The 23,323-nt window shown below is 36.7% G+C and overlaps 1 protein-coding gene and 1 long non-coding RNA gene across 3 annotated transcripts; one reads left to right on the forward strand and one right to left on the reverse strand.

Moving 5' to 3' along the window:
* Positions 1-11,132: 11,132 nt before the first annotated feature.
* Positions 11,133-16,012, forward strand: LOC113350452 (ABC transporter G family member 22-like). 2 transcript variants are annotated; one of them, XM_026594587.1, is made up of 11 exons: positions 11,133-11,230; positions 11,304-11,616; positions 12,202-12,269; positions 12,515-12,750; positions 12,872-13,027; positions 13,215-13,398; positions 13,530-13,838; positions 14,244-14,531; positions 14,668-14,952; positions 15,050-15,157; positions 15,436-16,012. In XM_026594587.1, the coding sequence occupies exons 2-11, from the start codon at positions 11,304-11,306 to the stop codon at positions 15,646-15,648; spliced, it is 2,160 nt and encodes a 719-aa protein (XP_026450372.1). In that variant the 5' UTR covers positions 11,133-11,230; the 3' UTR covers positions 15,649-16,012. The 2 variants fall into 2 exon arrangements, with proteins under 2 accessions (XP_026450372.1, XP_026450371.1); XM_026594586.1 differs by having other exon boundaries at positions 11,147-11,616.
* Positions 11,468-13,324, reverse strand: LOC113350453. Its single transcript, XR_003360849.1, has 3 exons — positions 13,203-13,324; positions 12,256-12,341; positions 11,468-11,588 (listed from the first exon to the last, which is right to left on the reverse strand). It is a non-coding gene; the product is annotated as an uncharacterized LOC113350453 (long non-coding RNA).
* Positions 16,013-23,323: the final 7,311 nt, after the last annotated feature.

Raw genomic sequence — 23,323 nt, forward strand, 5'->3', positions numbered from 1 at the left:
CCTCACTGTTTAATATAATAGTAAGGATGCCATCCGTGCTCGTGATGCAACAGTTAAGAAAGTCTGTGTTGATAATAACATTCCTCTCTCAAAGTATAAATTCGCAGACGTTCCTCCCAATGAAATCGTTCTTGATATTATTGATAGTGAAGAGGAATATGAAGAATATGAAGAAGAAGAAGTAAGTGATTCAGAGGCCGAACATAATGATAAAGATAATTTAGGAAAAAATTAATTATTTTTTGCTTGATGTAAATTTTTTTCTGCCTCTTGTTTATCTTCATGTCTTCTAAAATTTATTCTTCAATATATACCTTTCAAATGTTAATTTTCATTCACAAAAAGTAGAGTTCCATCCTTTTCGCATGTGCATTAGACTACAAATGGGGCAAATAGCACTCTCTTTATGTTTGCATTCCCATTCTTGTCCCTGCTAGTTGGCACAGATTGATAGGATAATGAACATAGTGTCGCTCTCTAACTAATTACATTTTGTATCATGCGAAACATTTCGAAGCAAATTTATATCTTATTTTTCTCATGAGGTCTCATTTTTCCTTCCTAATTAAATGTCTTATTTTGTCCAAAATTTTCTTTGTTCTTGTGCGACGAAATCGCAGGAAGTCTTTATATTGTAGTATATCGACCCATTGATCTCGCCTTATCTTTTTCTTTTATTATTGCCTCTTCAGGTTTTTGTTGTGCGTAAATATGACAAGCCTTAATACTCCCGTGAGTAAAAAGCCTCATGACATTTACGTCTTTTGATACAATTCAGCTCCCTAATGGAGGGTGATGTCCTTATTTTCCCCCTGGTTGCCCCTTCAAAGAAGCTTACCTCTACCGGGTTAAGGTTGGCTCCTCCCATCCGGTAATACAACAACCAGTAGATTTTGCAGTCTCTTATCCTTCCACCAATAAGGTTTATGGTTACGAGACCGCACCCTAAGTGGGGTCTCTTCGGACCGAGTGCATCATAGTCAGGACTTGTCAAGAGTGGCAAGGTACGCTCCAGAAGCCCCGAGCACTCTTGACTCAACTGTGTAACTCGGCGCCCTGATCGAGTACATGCACTTCTTAGGAGAGACTTTGTTACCTTGGTCTTCCAATCTAAGGCAATGAACTTAGACTGAAAATTTAAGGCACATCTCCTGGATGGGATTTTTCATTTTTTTCTCACCCCAAATCTCCATGACTCAAGTTCCAGGTTCGATGTAGCTTTCCCTTGAGTCATGCTTATCAGGTTTCCCCAAATGTGACGTGCGATAAGTCTTACTTTTTGCCTCTTGCATTTATGCGAACTAGGGTGCACACCACAATTGGATGCCTCTCTTCTGTGGTTATATATTCTTTTGCCTTATATTAAGGTCTTACTTTAAGGTCTTACATTTGCCTTTATTTTCTTGATATGATATCATCTAATGAAAATAGGAATTTCTCATTCCATTCTTATTTTTGAGTTATATAACTCTAGTACATAGAATTCTTACTGATCTCTCACACATGAAGGAAGATATTCATATTACTCGTCTACTCAAGTCATCTTTTGTATTTCTCTAAGTTCACTGATGCTTCTTAGAAAATTATTTCGCATGATATCTTCAATCTCCTCTGTGTGAGAATCATCGCAGAAGTTACTTTTCTGCTGAGAACACAACTTCTATCTCTGCATTCTCTCTCCCTCTTTAGAAGTAATCTTTCTGACTCGCTTGGTGTCGTTATTCGCAGGAGATTTTTCTTCAATATCCTTCTTGTCTATTTTCCCAGATTTAGACACTTCATCCACCATTAATCTTTCACCTCTTTGACTATCCTTAGCATGCTGCTTCCAATTTCTTCTTTTATATTCTCGCTCTTCGTACTTGTCGATATCAATTTATACCTTCATCTGTATCTCCTCTTATTATTCCAAGACCTTGAGGTAAAGGAAATTTTATGCATTGATGAAATGTTGAAGCCACGCCCAAGATAATATGTAACCATGGTCTCCCAATCAAAGCATTATAAGGTGATTCAACATCAACAACACAAAATACAATTTCTGTTGGCAGACTTCGCAGAGGAATTCGCATTTTGACTTCTCCTTTTGGCTTGTTCACAGCTCCATTAAATCCAAAAATTTTGTAAGTTGAAGGAATTAACTCATCATCCCTGCCTCTCATAGTCTTGTATGTATGATAGAAGAGAATATCAACAGAACTACCAGGATCTATGAGTATTCTATTTATAGCCCAAGTATTCACTTCATCTTCTTCTTCATTGTCATCATCTATTGCTTTCGGATTAATTCCCAACTTCACCACTAATGAACACTCATGTAAATCTCCTCCTCCTGGTGTTTCTTCCTCACTGAACGAAATGGTCTGTTTTTTCCAATCCTTTAATGGTGATATCTTCGCAAGGTTAAGGATTTCTCTTCCATCATTATCTCTCGCATATACACGACTTAAGATGTTGTCATGAAAATCTTCTATATTTTTGAAAGAGTGTATAATCGAATTGCAATATAAGTTTTTTTTGCCTTCGCACCTACTTCAATTACAAATGTATTCTTTCCTTTCTCCTCACCATATGTATTTCCCCCTGGTGGTGGTGGTAGATTCGGTGGCTGCTGTACTAAGAAGTGGTTTAGTTTTCCTTGCTCAATCATTCTCAGTATGATTTTCCTCACATTTCTGCAATTACTTGTTGTGTGACCATGAAACCTATGATATACACAGAATTCTTTGCTCCTTCTGCCCGGTGGTGGTTCATCTCCTACATTGTGTGGTTCAGGAATTTCTTCCATTAGTATAACAGCCTCCCAGACTTTGTCTATTGTAGTATTCAACTTTGACAAGCTTATTTGTTCCCAGACCACCTTTCCAGTCCCTTGTCTTTTACTATAATATGGTTGTTGACCTCCATAACCTTCTGTAGGATTGTCCATTCTTTGAATCTTATTGTTTCCTTCTCGAATTTGGGATTTTCTTTCTTTGTATTCTCTTTCTAGTTCCTCTTGATCTCCACTACCCATGGCTACCAGCTTTTGTTCTACTTCTGTAATTTTCTTTCCTTGATTTCCCTGCGACGTACTCGCAACAACATTTGTCATCCTTGGGAGTAGGCTTCCATTCCCATTGTTCGCATTAGGGATCACAACTGGGTAAGATTCCATTTATCTCTGCTTCTCCTCAAGCACTATATACTCTTCTTGAAATTCACGCAACTCCGACATTGTTATGGTGTCTTTTATCCTGAAAATATGTGTATATAATAAATCCGTAGGAAAAAAAGCATTGATGAAGGCTAGTATAAGGTATCGTTCATCTAATCGTCTTTCCATTTCACTAAAAATGGTTCTCCAACGTGTTTTTAGATGACGCAAACTTTCATTGACTCTTCTACGATGTCCAAATGTTGTTTCAATTCCTGGTCGCATCATATTATTGCTGATATATTGTCCTCGGAAGACGTTCTGTAGATGACGGAATGATCTAATAGTTCCTACTGGAAATCCTTCAAACCACTGCAAGTCTTCTCCTGTCAAGCTCGCAGGAAAAAATTACAAAGGACCACATCATTTTCTTCCCATTGCAATAGAGATCTGCTATAAGCTTTTATGTGTTGTATTGCACAGGAACTACCATCAAATATACTAGTGAATGCAGGTAAATTGCATTTTGGTGGTATTATTGCAATTTGAATTTGCCTTGCAAAAGGTGTTTTTCCAGCTTCCTCTACTGCTTCCTCTAACTGTTTCCTTCTACCATTTTTTCGCGTAGTCATCATTTCTCTCAATTCTGCCATCTCTCTGAGCATTTCTTCACTCATAGTTTGGTCTAAATCCTGTCACATAGGTCTTTTTAATCTGGCTTGCCTTAATCTATTCTCATGATTATTCTGATGCATGGCCTCTTCAATCTCTCTTTCTTCAGCTTCTTCTCTTATTCTTCTACGTCTTTCTCTTTCAGATCTCGCACGTTCAAGAACAACAATGTTTCTCTCTTCCTCTTGTTTGCGTGCATATTGATCCCTCAATATTTCTCTACCATGTAATAGAATTCTCCCTTGTTCCTGATCATCTTCTTCGTCATTATCTAATTCATGGTGAGTGCGATGACGTTCGGCTGCATCTTGAAATATGTTGTTCCTTTGACCTTCTTGTCGGGATGGCGTTCACGCGGTTGTTAGTATCGGTCATATATTGTGCGTCTCTCATCACGTTGATGTTTTAGATTATCATCTACGTGTAAGTTCTCCTCAATATTACCTAATGTTACTTCTCTCCTTGCATCTCTTCGATTAACTGACTTTGTCTTGACGAACTTCTACTGGTCCTTGATCTTGATCGCGTAGCGCTTCTTGATCTCTGTGCTTGCAATCTGAGATTCTCTTCTCTTAAGTCATCATTCTGACGTATCAAATTCGCACGCTCTTTATCCTCTCTTCGTCGTTCTGCAATCAATCTTTGTCTAAGTTCTTCAAGTGTCATATTTTATTCATTTCCTTCAATCCTTCCTTCATCTCCAGTTCTTTGTATCTCTTCTTCGGTAGAATTCGTATGTGCAGTACGAATACTCACTCTATCATAATCAATACCATTATTTTGCTCTTGTGTGCGTTGTAGTTCATTCAGAACATCATTTCTTTGATTTTCTCTTTCTCTTTCCTCTAGTTGTTCATGAATTTCACCTCTTCTTCGTTCGGCAATTCTTTTACTTCTTCTAGCTGCTGCCGCTTGCTCAACAATAGATCCGATTCTTACCATCACCAGTTTCTTGTATTAACAGATTGAAAAAATGCGATGATGAAAATTCAAATGTTTAAAGAAAAATGCTAGATGTTTAATTCTGGAAACTTGATTTCTAAATGAATTCACCAACAGGATATATCACTCCAACCTGTTTCTAGCGCCAAAATGTAGTTGCAGGAAATCCTACAACCACATGCATTCTATATTATATAATTCTCTAAGTAATCATGATGGAAATCACTCGTTTATTAATCAAGATCTTGATATCGAATACAAAATATTACAAAGACCTTACTTGTTCTCCAAATAAACTTTCTCTCTCCTAATTTCTTGTCTAATACTCACCTTAGAGATCTCTCCCAATACACAGTTTCCTTCCCCTTATATAGGATAATACATAGTGGATGACAGCTAATAGATCCCCTATTTTCGGAATCACTGTGTGTTACAATCGCTCATGTACATTCGCTCAACTTCACACACTCTACTCTTTCACACAGATCATCACACTTTACTCGTGACTATGCTGACATCATTAAATACGTCATCCTAATTTTAGTATATGCGATGGTCTTCGCTTAGATTTGATGACCGTTACTTCGCATACATAATGAATGTGCGATATTTCACTCCTACACGACCCTTTCTAAAAGCCCTGGTAAAAAGATGGGATTGCATGCACAAGAGAAAAAAAAATAAGTCGAGGATCATTCTAGTACAAGATCGTACATGTAGGTTCTTTTAAGAGGCGGAATCATAAGAATCACGACAGTTTACTTTTCACATGATTGTCACCTCTTTGAGTTTGGTTAGACCTCTGTTGCTTATTTTAGAGAACATTAAAAGGGTCGTGTTTCACGGGTTAATCGTGTAAGATGTAGGAAAATGAATCTTTTCTGTTCCTGGAGTTTTGGACCGGAGGTGGTCCTGAATCCTGATCATGATTTTGTAAGTCCTAATCACTGACTGTATTCATAAGTAAGACTGATCAGCTGCCTAAAACAATGACATGACTTGCTATACAGGGTTGTTCTGGGCGAGAGCTACATCGAACCTAACATTTAGGCACATACACTAGGAGTTGAGAATGTTGAGAGTCATGAGACGTGAAGGCAAAAACTTTGATAGATTCCTAGGCACGTAACACATTTTTAGGTTCTAAGGAGAAGTCTAATTAGACTTGGTGAGTGTAAAACTAAAACAGAAGACACACCGAGTCGACACAGTGGTACAACTCATAAAATTCATTCATAAGAATCATAACATGGCAAAAGAAAAACCAGGCCAATCCCAACATACCTGGACACCTCAATAGTGCACAAAACAAACACTAAGATTTTAATATCCCATCTTATCTATTTATCAGTGGAACTTGTGTAGGTATGGAATTGAGTGGTGGATAACTAACTGAGTCATAACGTACGCTGCCCTGCATTATCATGATTTATAAAGAGGATACCACTATTAACGGGATAAATACCAATTAAGCGATCCGACGGTCAGGATCTGTTAATATTTTATTATCCTATATGGATTGGTATCACGCGAGTAATACTGATATCTCCTTTATAAATCATGTAGATTACGCAAAAACTATAACTAAACTAACCAAATTTATCAATGCATACACAAAAGAAGAAGATGAGGACTTGATTTACGGTCGTACACTTGGACGGTCTTTTGAAGATATGTATGCCTCTTGTACTCCTTTTGGTTTTCAAACATGTGATCAGTCTGATTATCACATGTGCCAACTCCCTGCGCTAAACAATTCGGTTATGAACATGTGCCAACTCCCCTGCTCTAAACAGAAGTCTTGTAAAAACTGCCTCTTGTTTTGGAGTTGACCCTACTCATTTCATACATGTGACTCTCCTCATCTCCTGGTTCTCCTTAAGAGCTGATGCACTAATCACGTCAACTAATGAGTAAAAAGGGTAACTAGTAAAGATGTGCCTCTTGTTTTTGAGTTGACCCTTATACACAAGAAAAATGAGTCAAGAGGATCATTCTGGTACAAGGATAGTACTGGTTGGTTGTTTCTAGGGGTTGAATCATAGAAATCATGTCAATACTGACTTTTGATATGATTGTCATAACCTCTTTACAAAGTTTGGTTAGAGCTCTCTGTTGATTTACTTTTGAGAACATGAAAAGGGTTGTATCACGGCTTAATCGTGTAAAATGTACTGAACCTTTTCTGTTCCTAGATTTTTGGACATGGGATTCGTCCAGACTCCCGACCATGATTTAAGTCCTATTCACTGACTGTATTACCCGCCGCTAGAACAATGATATGACCTGTTATACATCGAACTTACCAGGCCGTAAGTTGGGACCAATGTAGGATTTGGTAACCTTTGGAATAAATTAAGAGTAAATTAATCAACGTTGCCAACCATATCTTTCCCCGACAATGAACATAAACTGCACAAGCAAGAGACAAATATCTGTCTGTGGTTTACTTAGGCAACGACCAAATGCGCCTTTTCAGTCACTGAAGCTCCTGTTTTAAAGAAAAAGTATGAAATGAGAGACTTCATTCCATTGTCGTGTGTTCATCATCTCACCGAGCTAAAATAGCAGCACCGTCATTTGAAGATGTGCCTCTTGTTTTGATTTTGGCATGTGACTCCTAACCTCCTGGTTCTTTTACTTATGAGATGCTGCAGTAATAAGAAAAGGGTAACAAGTAACTGAACTCGACGTCCCCTTTTTTTCTAAAAGCCCCCAGTAAAAGGATAGCACAAGAGAAAATGAGTCAAGACTCAAGAGGATCATTCTGGTACAAGGATTGTACTGGTTGGTTCTTTCAAGAGGTTGAATCATAAGAATCATATCAATCTACTACTTTTGATATGATTGTCATGACCTCTTTTCAAAGTTTGGTTAGACCTTTGTTGCTTATATTAGAGAACATGAAAAGGGTCGTACCACGGGCTAATTGTGTAAGATGCTGGAAAATGAATCTTATATGGAATTTGATACATCTCAAATAAATTGGTACCCTTGTTAGCAATATTAAAAAAGTGTAGGAATGATGCAGTTTAGCTATAGAATGGCACACCGCCCACAAACTGGTACCCCTAATAACATTCATGCACTTTTATGTTAAAAAGGGCTTTTAAGTTTTAACTTTGTTTGACACCGTAAAGAATAAATAAATTGACAACCATAACGCCCCACAGTGAACATAAATTGCAAGCAAACCAAGCCTATCCTAACTTAAATATCTAAAACAACCCCTCCTACTGCTTCAAAGTGCAAACGAGAGACAAATATCTGTCTCTGCGGTTAAATTATGCGACGACCAAATGTGCCTTTTCTGTTCATCTGAAGATCTTGTTTTTAAAAAAGTAGAAATGACAGATTTGATTTCATTGTCTTTTAAAGATGCATGTGCCTCTTGTTTTGGAGTTGACTCCACTGATCTTAATTTTCACACATGTGACTCTCCTTATCTCCTAGTTCTACTTAAGATCTGCTTAAATCAGTAATTACGTAAACTAATGAGAAAAAGGCTAAGGAATAACTTAACTCAACCCTTTTGTATTTCTTAAAGCCGCTAGTAAAAGGATGGGATTGATTGAATATGAAAGAAAATAGAGTCTAGGATTATTCCAGATCGTACACATGTTAATTGTTTCATGAGGTGAATCATAAGAATCATGTCAGTCTACTTTCCGTATGAATACATATATGATTGTCACTCTTTTGCAAAGTTTGGTTAGATCTCTGTATGGCTCTGTAAATTTACTTTTGAGAACATAAAAAGGGTTGCATCACATCATGTAAGATGTACTAAGGTCATGTTTGGTATTGTTTTCAAAAAAGTTTTTTGTTTTCAAAAACTATTTTCTGTTTTTGAAAACAAAAAAAAATGAAAACAACAAATTGTTATTTTCTGTATTTTCTCTTTTTTTTTTGTTCTTCTTTTTTTTTCAAAATAAAGTAAGAGATCGGAGGAATGACTGCAAGTGAGCCATGACTAATATCACTATCTCTTGACGAATGTTTACGTTTGATCCGATTTAATTAATTTTTCTTGTTTTCAAAAACAGTTCACCAAACAATTTTTAGAAAATGAAAACAATGAAAAAATGGTATGTTTTTAAAACGGTGGAAATCTATTTTTAAAAACTGTACCAAACAGGCTCTAAATCTTTTTTGTTCCTAGAGTTTTGGACCTGGGAGGGATTGGTGAAGATCATGATTTAAGTCCTGATCACAGACTATATCTTAATTAACACCCAGCTTCCGACAACAAAGATATGACTTGTTATGCAGGGTTTGTTGCTGTCAAGAGCTACATCGAACCCAACTCCGATGGGCTTAAGGCACATACTCTAGAACTTAGGATGTTGAGCTTTGCAGGCAAAACTCCGATATAACTAAGGCGGAAGTCTAATTACACGCCTAATAAGTGTTAAACTAAAACAGAAGACAAACCAAGCTTAGTTTTAAAAAATACGCAAGGTGATTCCTACTCATTCTTTCAATGGTAACAAGTCATGCCAATAACATGGCAAAAAAAAAACCAAGCCAATTCCGACACATACTTGGACACCTCAATAATGCACAAACAAACACTAAGATTTTAATAGCATATCTATTTACCAGTGGAACTTGTATAGGTATGAAATTTGAGTGGTCGATAACTAGCCGAGTCATAGCATATGCTGCCCTACAACGCAAAAACTATAACCATGCTAACCAGATTTATCAATGCATCCACAGAAGAAGAAGAAGATGAGGAGTTGATACACGATTTACGGTCGTACACTTGGACGGTCTTTTGAAGATATGTATGCCTCTTGTTTTGGAGTTGACCCTACTCCTTTTGGTTTTCAAACATGTGATCAGTCTGACTCCTAGTTAGCAATTCGGGATTCGGCAAACATACGGAACGGCAAACGTACGAGTATCATACGGTTTTGTAAAATCCAGATTCGGTCCAAAATTCGGTCAACGGGACGTGATTCGTCAGTAATTCGGAACAACATACGTACGTGTATAATTCGATTTATAAATGTGAGTTCGGTTCTGAAAATTCGGTATCTATATATAACAAATAATTTGTATTTATGAGGTCATAGACCAATTTTTATGCATATGTGTGAGTTATTTAAAGAAAAAATAAACTTAATATGATGATATTAATAATATATACAACATTAGTTATCCAAGAGGACGTCGTATGGTGGTTTAGATGCTTGGTTAGTGAGTTTGAGATCTCTCTCACCTTCACCTTCAAATCTCTTCAGTCGTTTTTGTTTAATAAAAATTACAACACGTTACACGTCTAATATTCGGTCGTGTATGCTCGGAAGGCAGTAAAGCCCAAAAAGTGGAGTCTTTGAAAAGTAAAAGCTAAAGAATTTATGACGAATTAAGCGGACGTATCAATCGGAATACGTAAAATTCGTGAACGGTTCGCGAATAATCCGGAAATGCCACATAATACGCGACTTGGGTTCGGAGTTGCAAACATACGCGAATAAAACGGTAAAATTCGTGATACGGAAAAATACGCGAATGATTCGCGAATCATTCGCGAACTTACTAACTAGGGTCTGACTATCTCACTATCCTTATCTCCTGGTTCTGCTTAAGAGCTAAGGGTAACTTTTGTCTCAACCCAAGCCGCCAGTAAAAGGATAGAAATGAGTATTGAAGTTAACAAGCACAAAGAGTCGAGCATCATTCAAGTTAACAAACTCAGATATCCATCTAACTCAACTCATGTAACTGACTCAGAAGCTATTTGAGTTAGGTACTACTACAAAGAAACGTAGCAGACTCATTAAAAATAAATCTGACAAGATCAAAAAAGTTACAATTTTATTACATAGGAGTAGTAATTTTTGAGTCAGATTTAAACGAGTCAGACAAAAAGAAAACAACGTGTAAGTGAAAAAAATCACACCAACAAAAGACAAACCAAGCATGACTTGTTCCTAGAGTCTCAACAAGTCCTCACAAATCATTCATGACATGGCAAAAGAAAAACTAAGCCAATTCCGACATACTTGGACACCAAAATGATACAGAGGACAAACACTAAGATTTAATATCTCATCCATCTATTCAAGTGGTGATGAGTCATAACATAATGATGCCCCATAATAACCAGATTTTATCAATGGATACACAAAAGAAGCCGAGGAGCTGATACACGTGTATGGTGTGAAGCTTTATTAGTGGAACATGACATGATATACAGTCGTACACGTGGACGAATCATAAAACAGAAGATTTCAAGTATAGTCTAACAAAAATCTCATATCATGGCTAGTCATTTTCACATTAATGATACAGTTGGAAAAGTAGTAATGTGATTGTTCTTCCATTCATATAGGAGGTGCGCTCCTATCTATCTATCTATATATATATATATTTATGTGACCATACCCAGTCAATCAGTTCCAAATCAGAGCTTCAAAACTCCTCTTCTAAAATTTCAGTTTTTCTCCTTTCTTGTCTTATAATTTTAAGGTAATATATCTGTTCTTCAAAACTCCTGTTCTAAAAATTTGATTACAAAAACCGAAAAGTAGTGATTGCACAGATGAAGATGGAAATGGCATCGTCTTCAACGGTGCTACCTCGATCAAAATCAGATCAACTAGAAACAATGTTGAGGAAATCACCAAGTGCTGAAAGTGCAATCAGCCTAGCTAGGAAGTTGAGAATTGGTTCCTCACCTGGTCCAAGGGTACATACAAGGAAGCACTCAAGGAGCGGACAGATTGACGAACGGAGCAGCGGTGGAGCCCTGAGCCGAACATCCAGCGCTAGCTTTGGCTTCTTTTCTTCTGCAGGACTCACTGTGCCACCTGAAGACATTGCTAACCTACAAGAAATCAGTGATGATGACATCCGTAAGCAAAATTAGACATTTTATTTTTCTTTGAGGCCTGATTGGCCGATTCAAGAACCTTTTGAGTTTTTAAAAAAATGGTTTCTAACACATCCATGACATGACTTTCTAAAAGGAGAGAAGTACATGAGAACACGTATATGAGGCTTCTAAAGAGATATTGGATAGACAAAGACTAAAGGAAAAACTGCAAATAGGGACAGATAGACAAACTGATATGAAAGCAACCTAGTGTTTGGACACTTTGAACCTTTGTGAGACGGAAATGTAATAGAGTTTACGCATAGAGATAAGGATGAATATCATCGTCAAACAATTGCCATATACATCTTTCCTAATGTGGAGCCATGAGAGTGGTGTAAAAATTTCATGTAAAAAGGAATAGTGCATACACACATACAGACACGCTATACATATTATGTACTGTATATACTTAACTGGTAAAGTATCTTAGACCAATGCGTGCCAGTGCCCAACCTGAACTGGTAGTCGTCGTCAGTTTTTAGTTACACAATAACAAATAAATGTGAAGGCTAATGGTATGTTTGTTTCCATTTCGTTGTTATGTGTTTTATGTGTTTTGCAGCAGAGGATATTGAAGCGAATACACGAAAAAAGATCCATATGGAGCCTACCTTACCAATATATCTCAAGGTAAACTTTCATCAACGATGCCCAAACATATGCTTAGCCCATTCTGGACTGTGCATTCGTCTCTAATAATCACTGTAAAAACTGTAATCACATCAATTTCTATTTACATTCACCTATACAAAAATAAATATAAACAACAAATTCAAACTAATTAGAAGGTTATAAAGGAGAATGATCTCATGAATGTTAATGCTAGTGAGTTGCTAACAAGATAGTTTCCATTCAATCATTTTTTTTTGTTGCAGTTCACAGATGTAAAGTACAAGGTGGTGCTCAGAGGTGTAAGAACGATAATGGAGAAGAATATTTTAAATGGTATTACAGGTTCAGCAAGTCCCGGAGAAGTTTTAGCACTAATGGGGCCTTCAGGGAGTGGAAAGACAACACTTCTTAACCTACTGAGTGGTAGGTTGATTGAATCCGCTTCAGGAGGTTCAATCACATACAATGATCAGCAATATAGCAAGTCACTTAAACGCAGGTATAAAGGATTAGCATATGTATTTGTTTTCCTAGAACCTTAGTTAAAGCATCCAAGAACTCGGATTAGTGAACTTGTTCAGAAAGAATTTAAGAGACGCAGCAAATTGAGTTCATGGCAGGATAGGGTTTGTCACTCAAGATGATGTTCTATTTCCCCACCTCACGGTGAGGGAAACGTTAACATATGCTGCGCTGTTACGGTTGCCAAAAACCTTAACGAAACAACACAAGGCACAACGAGCCGTGGATATCATCTGCGACCTTGGATTAGAGAGGTAAAATATCTTATACCTTATTGTTCTGATTTTTGATGCTATTAAGTTTATTTATAAATAACTTGACTAGACAAGGTGAACTGTACTTGAAATAGAAATATTTCTACTGGTTAAATGATGATGAAGGAAAAGAAGATTCATCTACTCAAAAGCAATATCTGATATAGAAACATACCGGTGCATATAGGTGTCAAGACACAAGGATCGGAGGTACATTCGTGCGAGGAATTTCAGGTGGCGAGAGGAAAAGAGTGTGCATAGGAAATGAGATTTTGCTCAACCCTTCTCTTCTGTTCCTTGATGAGCCGACATCAGGCTTGGATTCAACGACAGCCTTGAGGATGGTTCGAATGTTACATGAAATAGCAAAGGTATGCAGAATTTGATATCTGACTCGAGAATGTATTAAGTCCAGGAGAAGCGATGACAATTAAGATTTGTAGGTGTTTACCATTGAAGGGTTTCAGAAAAAGCTTAAGTTATCATGGAAATCTTCTAACAGGCTGGGAAAACAGTGGTGACGACCATCCATCAGCCATCGAGCAGACTTTTCCATAAGTTTGACAAGTTGATCCTTTTGGGGAAAGGAAGCCTGTTGTACTTTGGCAATGCATCGGAAGCAATGGTCTATTTCTCATCCATTGGGTGCACTCCACTCATTGCAATGAACCCTGCAGAGTTTTTAGTGGACCTTGCAAATGGAAATATAAATGATGTTTCAGTACCATTGGAGTTAAAAGACAAAGTTCAGATGGATGATTCAACACGTGAAACAAAAAATGGAAAACCATCACCAACAGTTATACATGAGGTAAAAAATTTGGTTTCCTGTAATTTGGGACTTTGAGTTTCATAATATCAAACAACATGAGCAAAGACTACAATGAACTCAGAAAGAACAAAGAAGGAATGCACTCCACAAGCTAGTTACAATAGGAAACTAGACCGAAAAATATCAGGTTCCCACACTAGGTAAAGATTTTGGTTTCCTGTAATTTGAGACTTTGAGTGTCATAAAATTCAAACAACAGAGCAAAGACTAAAATTAACTCAGAAAGAATGCATTCCACAAGCTAGTTACAGTAGGAAACTAGACCTAAAAAATCAGGTTTCCACACTAAGTGAACTTTTTAACAAATGCAAGAGTTTGGTTTTAATTTTTACTAATCATAAAATGGTCACTCAACTGATCGTCATAAATGCTGGACAACAACAGTATCTAGTTGAGGCGTACGAGACACGAGTTGCAGAGAAGGAAAAACAGAAACTTATGGCGCCAATCCCCATTGACGAGAGTTTGAAATCAATGGTGTTTTCGCCAAATAGAGAATGGGGTGCAGGCTGGTCTGAACAATTTTCGATCCTATTTTTTAGAGGACTTAAAGAGAGAAAGCATGACTACTTAAGCTGGCTGAGAATCACTCAAGTTCTCTCAACTGCAATTGTACTAGGATTGCTGTGGTGGCGCTCAGACAGCTCTACTCCTAGGGGCCTACAAGACCAGGTTCGAAAACATGAATGTTCATAAATCCATATTTATTTAGGTTACATCTACTTGTAGGACTCATAATCACACAACATCATTAATTTGAAGAGGATATGGCGAAAATTAACCCAACTAACCTACACTGTTTACACAGGCAGGGTTGTTGTTCTTCATTGCTGTCTTTTGGGGATTCTTTCCTGTTTTTACTGCTATATTTACGTTCCCGCAAGAGAGAGCAATGTTAAATAAGGAACGAGCAGTCGACATGTATAGGTTAAGTGCATATTTTATGGCAAGGACCACAAGTGACCTACCACTTGATATCATCCTACCAGTATTGTTCCTTCTTATTGTCTACTTCATGGCAGGCTTAAGATTAAGTGTTGCTCCGTTCATCTTAAGCATGCTTATTGTGTTCCTTAGCATCATAGCAGCTCAGGTACCAACATTCCTATTATATATTTAATATCGGATGGAACTCCGAAAAAAATACATTCAATATTCTCTAGCAATGTTACTAAAAATAGAGTTGGCAGGGACTTGGGTTGGCAATTGGTGCTACGCTAATGGATGTTAAGAAGGCAACTACCTTGGCTTCAATAACTGCAATGACTTTCATGCTAGCTGGTGGTTTCTTCGTAAAGGTAACAAAACATGTTCTTCTTGGGGTTAACCTCAGAATTGTCAAAACCATCCTTAATGCAAACTAAACTTCATGTTTCAAAATGAACAAGAAAATCAGACATTTCCTTTGAACTTCTGTTCAAATATTTGAACCCAAAGTGGAAGTATTTACCAAATATGAAGGGGTTCATCACATAAGAGAAATCAAACTCAATCGAATTTAATGAGACTGCAACTTATCGCTAGAGCTAACAATCATATAGTGCACATACTAACAACTGGAAATGCAAATTTGCAGAAAGTTCCAGCATTTATATCGTGGATCCGTTATATTTCTTTCAATTATCACACCTATAGGCTTCTTCTCAAGGTTCAATACGATCACATCCCTCCAGCTCTAACTGGCATTCAACAGGATCGTGGTTTTACGGAAATCACTGCCATGCTTGCAATGGTAGTGGGGTACAGACTTTTGGCATACATTTCTCTGCGGAATATGAACCTAGCTTAGGAATATTGAACTATTAAGACTTAATTTGAGTTCAAAGCGACATAATTCAGTTCCAATTTCCACTGACCGCAGGGAGAGTTTATTTCTCATTTCAATTACATCGAAACACATGATCTGCGAGGTTCATGTGGTTCTGTTTTCAATTTTTTTGTCTTCTAAAGACTGTATGTTTATCTGATATATCTAAAGAAAGTGGAAGTGTGTAAATCCTAAAGTTCTTGTAAACATGTGTCGCAATTTGTATGTATGGTTAACATGGGGGTAGTGAGAGAACTCAGAGAAGCATACATCTTACTGTAAACTATTGTGCACCTCTAATTCATATCAAGGTTTGTTTTGTTTGTAATACATTGCAATTTCTCGACATACTTAAAGTTTTAATTGGTAAAAACATAATCATGTCAAGTTAATATAAGAACGCACCCGTATCTTACTATGAAAAACATCAGAATTCAGAAACTACCCTCTTTCAAAATTACTTAAACTTTATTGTGACATTTTATCAAACACGAACAATGCAATCATCACAGAGTTAACATTACTGAAAAGCAATAATTGTACTGAACAAATGGGTCTAGTGCACAATACATGGAAAGGGGTACTCCAAATTTGGTACTAAATCTTGCTATTTCTTGTGTAACTGTATTAGTAAAGTACAATGGGATGAAAATAGTGCAGACATTTGTAGTTTCTCAGTCTCTTAAAGTAATCTATAGTAGGACTACAAGTATATGAGAAAAGTTCATTAAAGAAAGTTTACCTTAAACAATAGCGAACCCATCTTCGGCAGTTCTCGAAATGAAGAAGAGAGATTAGTTCATCCATCCTGGTCTGTTGCCTTCAACATTCTACTGATGCTTCAATTTATCCTTCCTGCTCCCTGCATAAGTCCCAGAGTCAAGGGAAACGAGGCTTTCAAAGTACCATGCTTCTTGGTAATCTGACCTAAGAATTTTCCATTCTATAACACTTCTGTTCTTACGGTCGTACGGTATAAGAGTAGATCACCACACCCATAAAATAACATATTACCATTCTTCAAAGAACAAATAAACCTCACCGGTATGTTTTTCAGAATTCTTTCATGGGTGATGACACAACGTCTAGTCCAAGATTCTCGAACTCCATAATTCTGCATTACCCATAATTCAAACTGAGCATTCATAACATAGACAAGCACACAAAGGCATCCTTCCAACACCTCCACACTCATACACAAATGCTTATTCTTCAAAAAATTCTTTTGGTAGTTGCAATCCCAAAAATACCTCTTCATTAATCTCCAATGATACTAATGTGGGGAAAATTGGCACCCCGAGCGCAGCGGAAATCAGGATCACAAAGGACAATTGGTGATTTGAACCAAACGTGAAAGAAATAATAAGAAAGAGACAGAAGATAAAGAAGAACACACAACCACAACACAAAATCAAAGACCATTACATGCTCTTTTCACAACCCAAGACACGACCCAAGAGTTAACAAGACATACTCCAGAACACCATCGAAGAAACCATAGGAACCAACTCTCTAAACCAGCCTCATGTCTTCTCTTCTACACCGTCTTCATAGATGCTACTAACAAAGGAGAAACATGGAAACACTAGAAACTAGGTTTCGGACAAATCCCCAAACCCTAACCACTAGAACACCAAAATCCTCTCTCTACAAGTTTTTCTTTCACACCGATATTGACCTTCACGGTAGCACACGATCCTCCCTACCAAAGAGACCAAAATCCTAGGCACAAGGACTTGCCACTCTTCTAGTTTGGATATCTACAAACCTACAATTCTAGTCTTATATATAGAGAACACAAGTCTCCAACTAGGAAACTAACTCTTCCTAAACTTTATGAATTCTAGAATGGGAAACCCATCTCAATATGGAAAAGGCCCAAAACAGGAAATCACACTTAATTTCCTAACAATCTCCACCTCAGATCATACTTTCAAGTATGAGACGATCACAGGAAATCACATTCGTCTTCCACAAGAGTTATTCACCATCTCTATATACCTGTAGAATTACTTTTGAAGATCAGACCCGAACTTCCATCTTCATAGAACCATCTCTTCGACCAAAACACCATGACATTGATAAAAGTCTTCAAACCATCATCTTTATGAAGAACACTTGTGAAACTGGCCACGCTTGACAAACACCATGAAAATCTTCAATCACTATCAACGAATCCTTGCACAGACTCCATCATTGATCACCAAGAGAACCATCCAGAAGAATCACCGCTATCTCCACCTAATCAGTAACCTATTAACATATTGAACTCTAGCCCAGAAAGGAAGAATTAGCTTCAATATCATACTCCAGCACATGTCATAATGATATTTGGTCAGCATGAAACCTATATGGGATGGTTCGACTGCTTTTCCACGAATTCGATCTTACAGTATAAAATTGAACTACTGATTTATAATCACTTAGATAATAGTAGTCGTCTTCACCGCCTACAAACTTGTAATCATCATTCTTGCAATCGTAACCAAAAGCACAAATAAAGAAATTAGCCGGATCATATATATCAGACGGTTCAGGTATTTGTTTGTACTCTGTAGAGGCTGGGTTCCACAGACGATAGAACCCATAATCAACCAACCATAGACAAACCAGACCATTACAAGATCCCAATAAGTTAATGCCATTAATAGAAGAACCTTGCCATGGGTAATTCATTTCCAAGGAATGTGTGTAAAATTCATCTGATAATAATGAGTCTAATGAATCATGACCTATGGTGTAGATTTTATCATTTCGTAGTTCATTCAATTTTTAAAAGCATGAGATCACAATTGTTCTTATGAATAGAGAGATTAAGATGCATTTTGGCTAAATTAACATCAGAGATTAGTTTAAACCAAGACTTTCTAACAGACTTGCTCTTAATCTCTAGGTAAATTTCCTTCCAGAGGGTTGACATTGCTCTTAATATCCTTCGATTTTCCTTGAATGAGAAAAAAATTAGGAGTTTCGTGATGAGGATAGAAAAGTTAGGGTTTTTGTTCCGGTGAAGTAAAAGGATTTTACGGAGTGCTGTTGTGAATTTATGACAACCCGGAATCCCGAATTCCGGAAGCCATAAGGCCAAATTTCGGGCCAGGCTGGACTGCGCGATACTATCGAGCATGGATGTAGAGTTGTAATTTGGTTTGTGCCAGCACAACACAGTCCGGCACGCTAAGATTCGAGCACAACCTATCCCAACATGTGACTTATCCCAGTGCGGCACATCACGTTAATTTTATGAGACGGGATGGATTTGACTAATCGGCGTAAGAGCCCAGCCCATCACGCAGCACAGATAAATACGTGGCACGGCATCACACAACACGCTAAGAAAAAACACGTTATAATGTGTATAAAATATTACATAACATAGCACAAAAGAATCATTATTCTGGTCAATTATTGATTTTTTTTTTGTTTAGTAAACACATTAATTTTTGTAATCATTACACCAACAAATGGAACTACAAAGAGTTGGTTGGAAGCCGAGCAACGAGCTGAGCCCCAACCCCGTTCTGAATGACAACGCCTATTCTAAGAAACAGGTAATTGCTAATTTAAACATTGAAATCATGGCCTTGAATACAGTTCTTCAATCTTTTCAGAAGGTCCACCATGTCATCACTGAGTTCACCAAGTGTTGAGAAGGCTAGAACACCAAAACTATACCCATGTGTTTTGCATTGATCCAAGTATTTGTTCCGCTTGCGGGTAACGACAATGGAAACAACATGACCAGGCCTAAAAGCAGGAACACCAACTCCAGTGAAAGGGGAAACACCATAACATCAAGGCATATGTCTTTACCACGGTCCAAGTTACAAACAAGGATATCATCAGAACGCAACTCCGAACTACCATCAGAAAGAAAATCGAGGACAACCTCCTTCCTGGCAGGGACACCCTCTCTGAAACAGACGTCCACCAAGGTGTCACGTACTAGGTCATGAAGAAATTTAAAACCAACCCCACTAGCGCATTGTAAGGCGTGATCACCAAATATATCCATCCCCCTGTTACAACAAGGACATAGACTACGAGCTTCAAAAAGTGGAATACCCAGACGATAGCAAAGAACCGAACTAAATTTGCTTGGTCCTATGCTTTGATTAAGCCCACTAATTGGACAAGCTAATAAGTAATCTTGTGCGTGTTTAATCTTGTTGCACTGCCAAAGAACCGAATCACGGTCATACATATGGTATCTGGTTCGCTTCGAAGTATGGGGCTGACAAGGTACTCAAAAGATGGGGGACAACATCGTCGATGCGAAAGGAATAAGGCATGGAACTACATACCTGGGTGTATTGGTCAAGAGCAAATTGAAAAGAGGAGATATAGCTATTCACGTCAGCATTACGCAAAATCTTGTCTTGTAAAGTCTTCGTTTGGGACCAAGAAGCAAGGAAGCAGTAATTGCTTGTGTCAGAGATACTATAAATGCCTAACCCACCATCCAGGTTCACATATTACTAGAGTTAGACCGGAGTTTCTCATCCGGATGAACTGGAGAGGACATATATCATAATTGAACATCACAGGTTAAAAGATTACTAGAGTTAGATCCGAGTTTCTCATCCGGATGAACTGGAGAAAAATATATCATAATTGAACATCACAGGTTCGAAGACTACTAGAGTTAGACCTGAGTTTCTCATCCGAATGAACTGGAGAGGAAATATATCAGAATTGAACATCTCAGGTTCTAAGATTACTAGAGTTAGACCTGAGTTTCTCATCCGGGTGAACTGGAGAGGAAATATATCAGAATTGAACATCGCAGGTTCAAAGATTATTAGAGTTAGACCCGAGTTTCTCATTCGGATGAACTGGAGAGGAAATATATAAGAATTGAACATCCCAGGTTCGAAGATAACTAGAGTTAGACCTGAGTTTCTCGTTCGGATGAACATGAGACGAAATATATCAGAATGGAACATCACAGGTTCAAAGATTGGTAGATTTAGACCTGAGTTTCTCGTTCGGATGAACTGCAGACGAAATATATCGGATTGGAAAATCATAGGTTCAAAGATTGCTAGAGTTAGACCTGAGTTTCTCATTCGGATGAACTGAAGACGAAATATATCAGATTACTAGAGTTAGAAAGTGAAATGATCATATTACCCTTACTAGAAATTAGTGTAATAAGTATCATGGAGATAGTGAAAATGACCACACTACCTTTATGAGAAATAAGTGAAATAAATATTAAAGATTGTAAAAATGACCATATTACCCTCATTGGAAATAAGTGCAATTAATATCACACAGACAATAACAATGACCGTATTACCCTTATTAGAAATTTGTGCAATAAATATCATGGAGACAATTAAAATGACCATATTACCCTTATCGAAAATAAGTAAAGTAAATATTACATATTGTTAAAATGACCATATTACCCTTACTAGAAATAAGTCAATAAATATCACAGAGACAGTGAAAATGACCAAACTAGCCTTATCAAAAATAAGTAGACTGTGAAAATGACTATTTTACCCTTTCTGGAAGTAAGTGCAATAAATATTATGGAGACTAATCAAAATAACCAAGCTACCCTTATTGGAAATAAGTGCAATAAATATCACACAGACTGTGAAAATGACCATACTACCCTTACTGGAAATTAGTGAAATAAATATTATGGAAACTGTGAAAATGACCAGACTACTCTTATAAAAAATAAGTAAAGTAAATATTATAGACTGTGAAAATTACTATTTTACCCTTACTGGAAATAAATGCAATAAATATTATGGAGACTGTGAAAATTACCAGACCACTCTTATCGTATATGAGTAAAATAAATATTACAGTCTGTAAAAATGACCACTTTAATAAATGTTATGGAGACTTTCAAAATGACCAAACTACCCTTATTGGAAATAAGTGCAATAAATATCACGTAGACGGTGAAAATGACCATACTACCCTTACTGGAAATTAGTGAAATAAATAGTACGGAGACTGTGAAAATGACCAGACTACCCTTATCAAAAATAAGTAAAGTAAATATTACATACAATGAAAATGACTATTTTACCCTTACTGGAATTAAGTGGAATAAATATTATGGAGACTGTCAAAATGACCAGACCACTCTTATCGTATATGAGTAAAGTAAATATTACAGTCTGTGAAAATGTCCATTTTATCCTTTGGGGAAATAAGTGCAACAAATGTTATGGAGACTGTCAAAATGACCAAACTACTCTTATTGAAATAAGTGCAATAAATATCACACAGACTGTGAAAATGACCATACCACCCTTACTGGAAATTAGTGAAATAAATATTATGCAGTCTATGAAAATGTCCAGACTACCCTTATCAAAAATAAATATTACAGACTATGAAAATGACTATTTTATCCTTACTAGAAATAAGTGCAATAAATATTATGGGGACTGTCAAAATAACCAGACTACCCTTATCGGAAATAAGTAAAGTGAATATTACAGACAGTGAAAATGACCTTACTACCCTTACAGGTAATAAGTGCAATAAATATTATGGAGATTGTGAAAATGACCAGACCACCCTTATTGGATACGAGTAATGTAAATATTACAGTATGTGAAAATGACCATTTTACCATTGGGGGAAATAAGTGCAACAAATGTTATGAAGACTGTGAAAATGACCAGACTACACTTATCGGAAATAAGTAAAGTAAATATCACTAACAGTGAAAATGACCAAATTACCCTTACTAGAAATTAGAGCAATAAATATCATGGTGACAAAGAAAATGACCAGACTACCATTGTCGGAAATAAGTTAAGTAAATAATTATAGACTGTGAAAATGACCATTTTACACTTACTGGAAAATGACCGTTTTAGAAAAAAATGGTCATTTTCACAGTTTCCATAATATGTATTGCACTAATTTCCATTAAGGGTAATATGGTCATTTTTACAGTTTGTAATATTTACTGTACTTATTTCCAATAAGGGTAGTTTGGTCATTTTCACAGTCTCCATAATATTTATTAACTTTATTTCCAATAAGGGTAAAATGGTCCTTTTCACAGACTATAATATTTACTTGACTTATTTTTGATAAGGGCAGTTTGGTCATTTTATAGTCTCCATGATGTTTTATTGCATTAATTTCTAGTAAGGGTAATATGGTCAATTTCACAGTCTAAAATATTAACTTTACTTATTTTTAATAAGGGTAGTCTGGTCATTTTCACACACTCAATATTATTTATTGCACTAATTTCCAGTAAGGTTAATATGGTCATTTTCACAGTCTGTAATATTTACTTTACTTATTTCCAATAAGGGCAGTCTGGCCATTTTCACAGTCTCCATAATATTTATTGCATTTGTTTCCAATAAGGGTAAAGTGGTCATTTTCATAGTCTGTAATATTTACTTTACTTATTTTTGATAAGGGTAGTTTGGTAATTTTCATAGTCTGCATGATATTTATTGCACTTATTTCCAGTAAGGGTAATATGGTCATTTTCAGTCTGTAATATTTACTTTACTTATTTTTGATAAGGGTAGTTTGGTCATTTTCGTGGTCTCCATGATATTTATTGTATTTATTTTTAGTAAGGGTAATATTAGGGGTGTGAACGGGTCCGGGTCCTCCCGGGTATCACTAGACCCGGACCCTACTTATAAAGGTC

Source organism: Papaver somniferum, chromosome 2 (genome assembly GCF_003573695.1).
Source record: "Papaver somniferum cultivar HN1 chromosome 2, ASM357369v1, whole genome shotgun sequence".
Classification (NCBI taxonomy): domain Eukaryota; kingdom Viridiplantae; phylum Streptophyta; class Magnoliopsida; order Ranunculales; family Papaveraceae; genus Papaver; species Papaver somniferum.

What these genes read in the sequence shown, in the direction of transcription:
- LOC113350452 (XM_026594587.1), top strand. Translation starts at nt 11,304, where the DNA reads ATGAAGATGGAAATGGCATCGTCTTCAACGGTGCTACCTCGATCAAAA. An exon ending in CTAGGGGCCTACAAGACCAG is followed by an intron (nt 14,532 to 14,667) that starts GTTCGAAAACAT and finishes CTGTTTACACAG; the next exon opens with GCAGGGTTGTTGTTCTTCAT. An exon ending in TTAGCATCATAGCAGCTCAG is followed by an intron (nt 14,953 to 15,049) that starts GTACCAACATTC and finishes TAGAGTTGGCAG; the next exon opens with GGACTTGGGTTGGCAATTGG.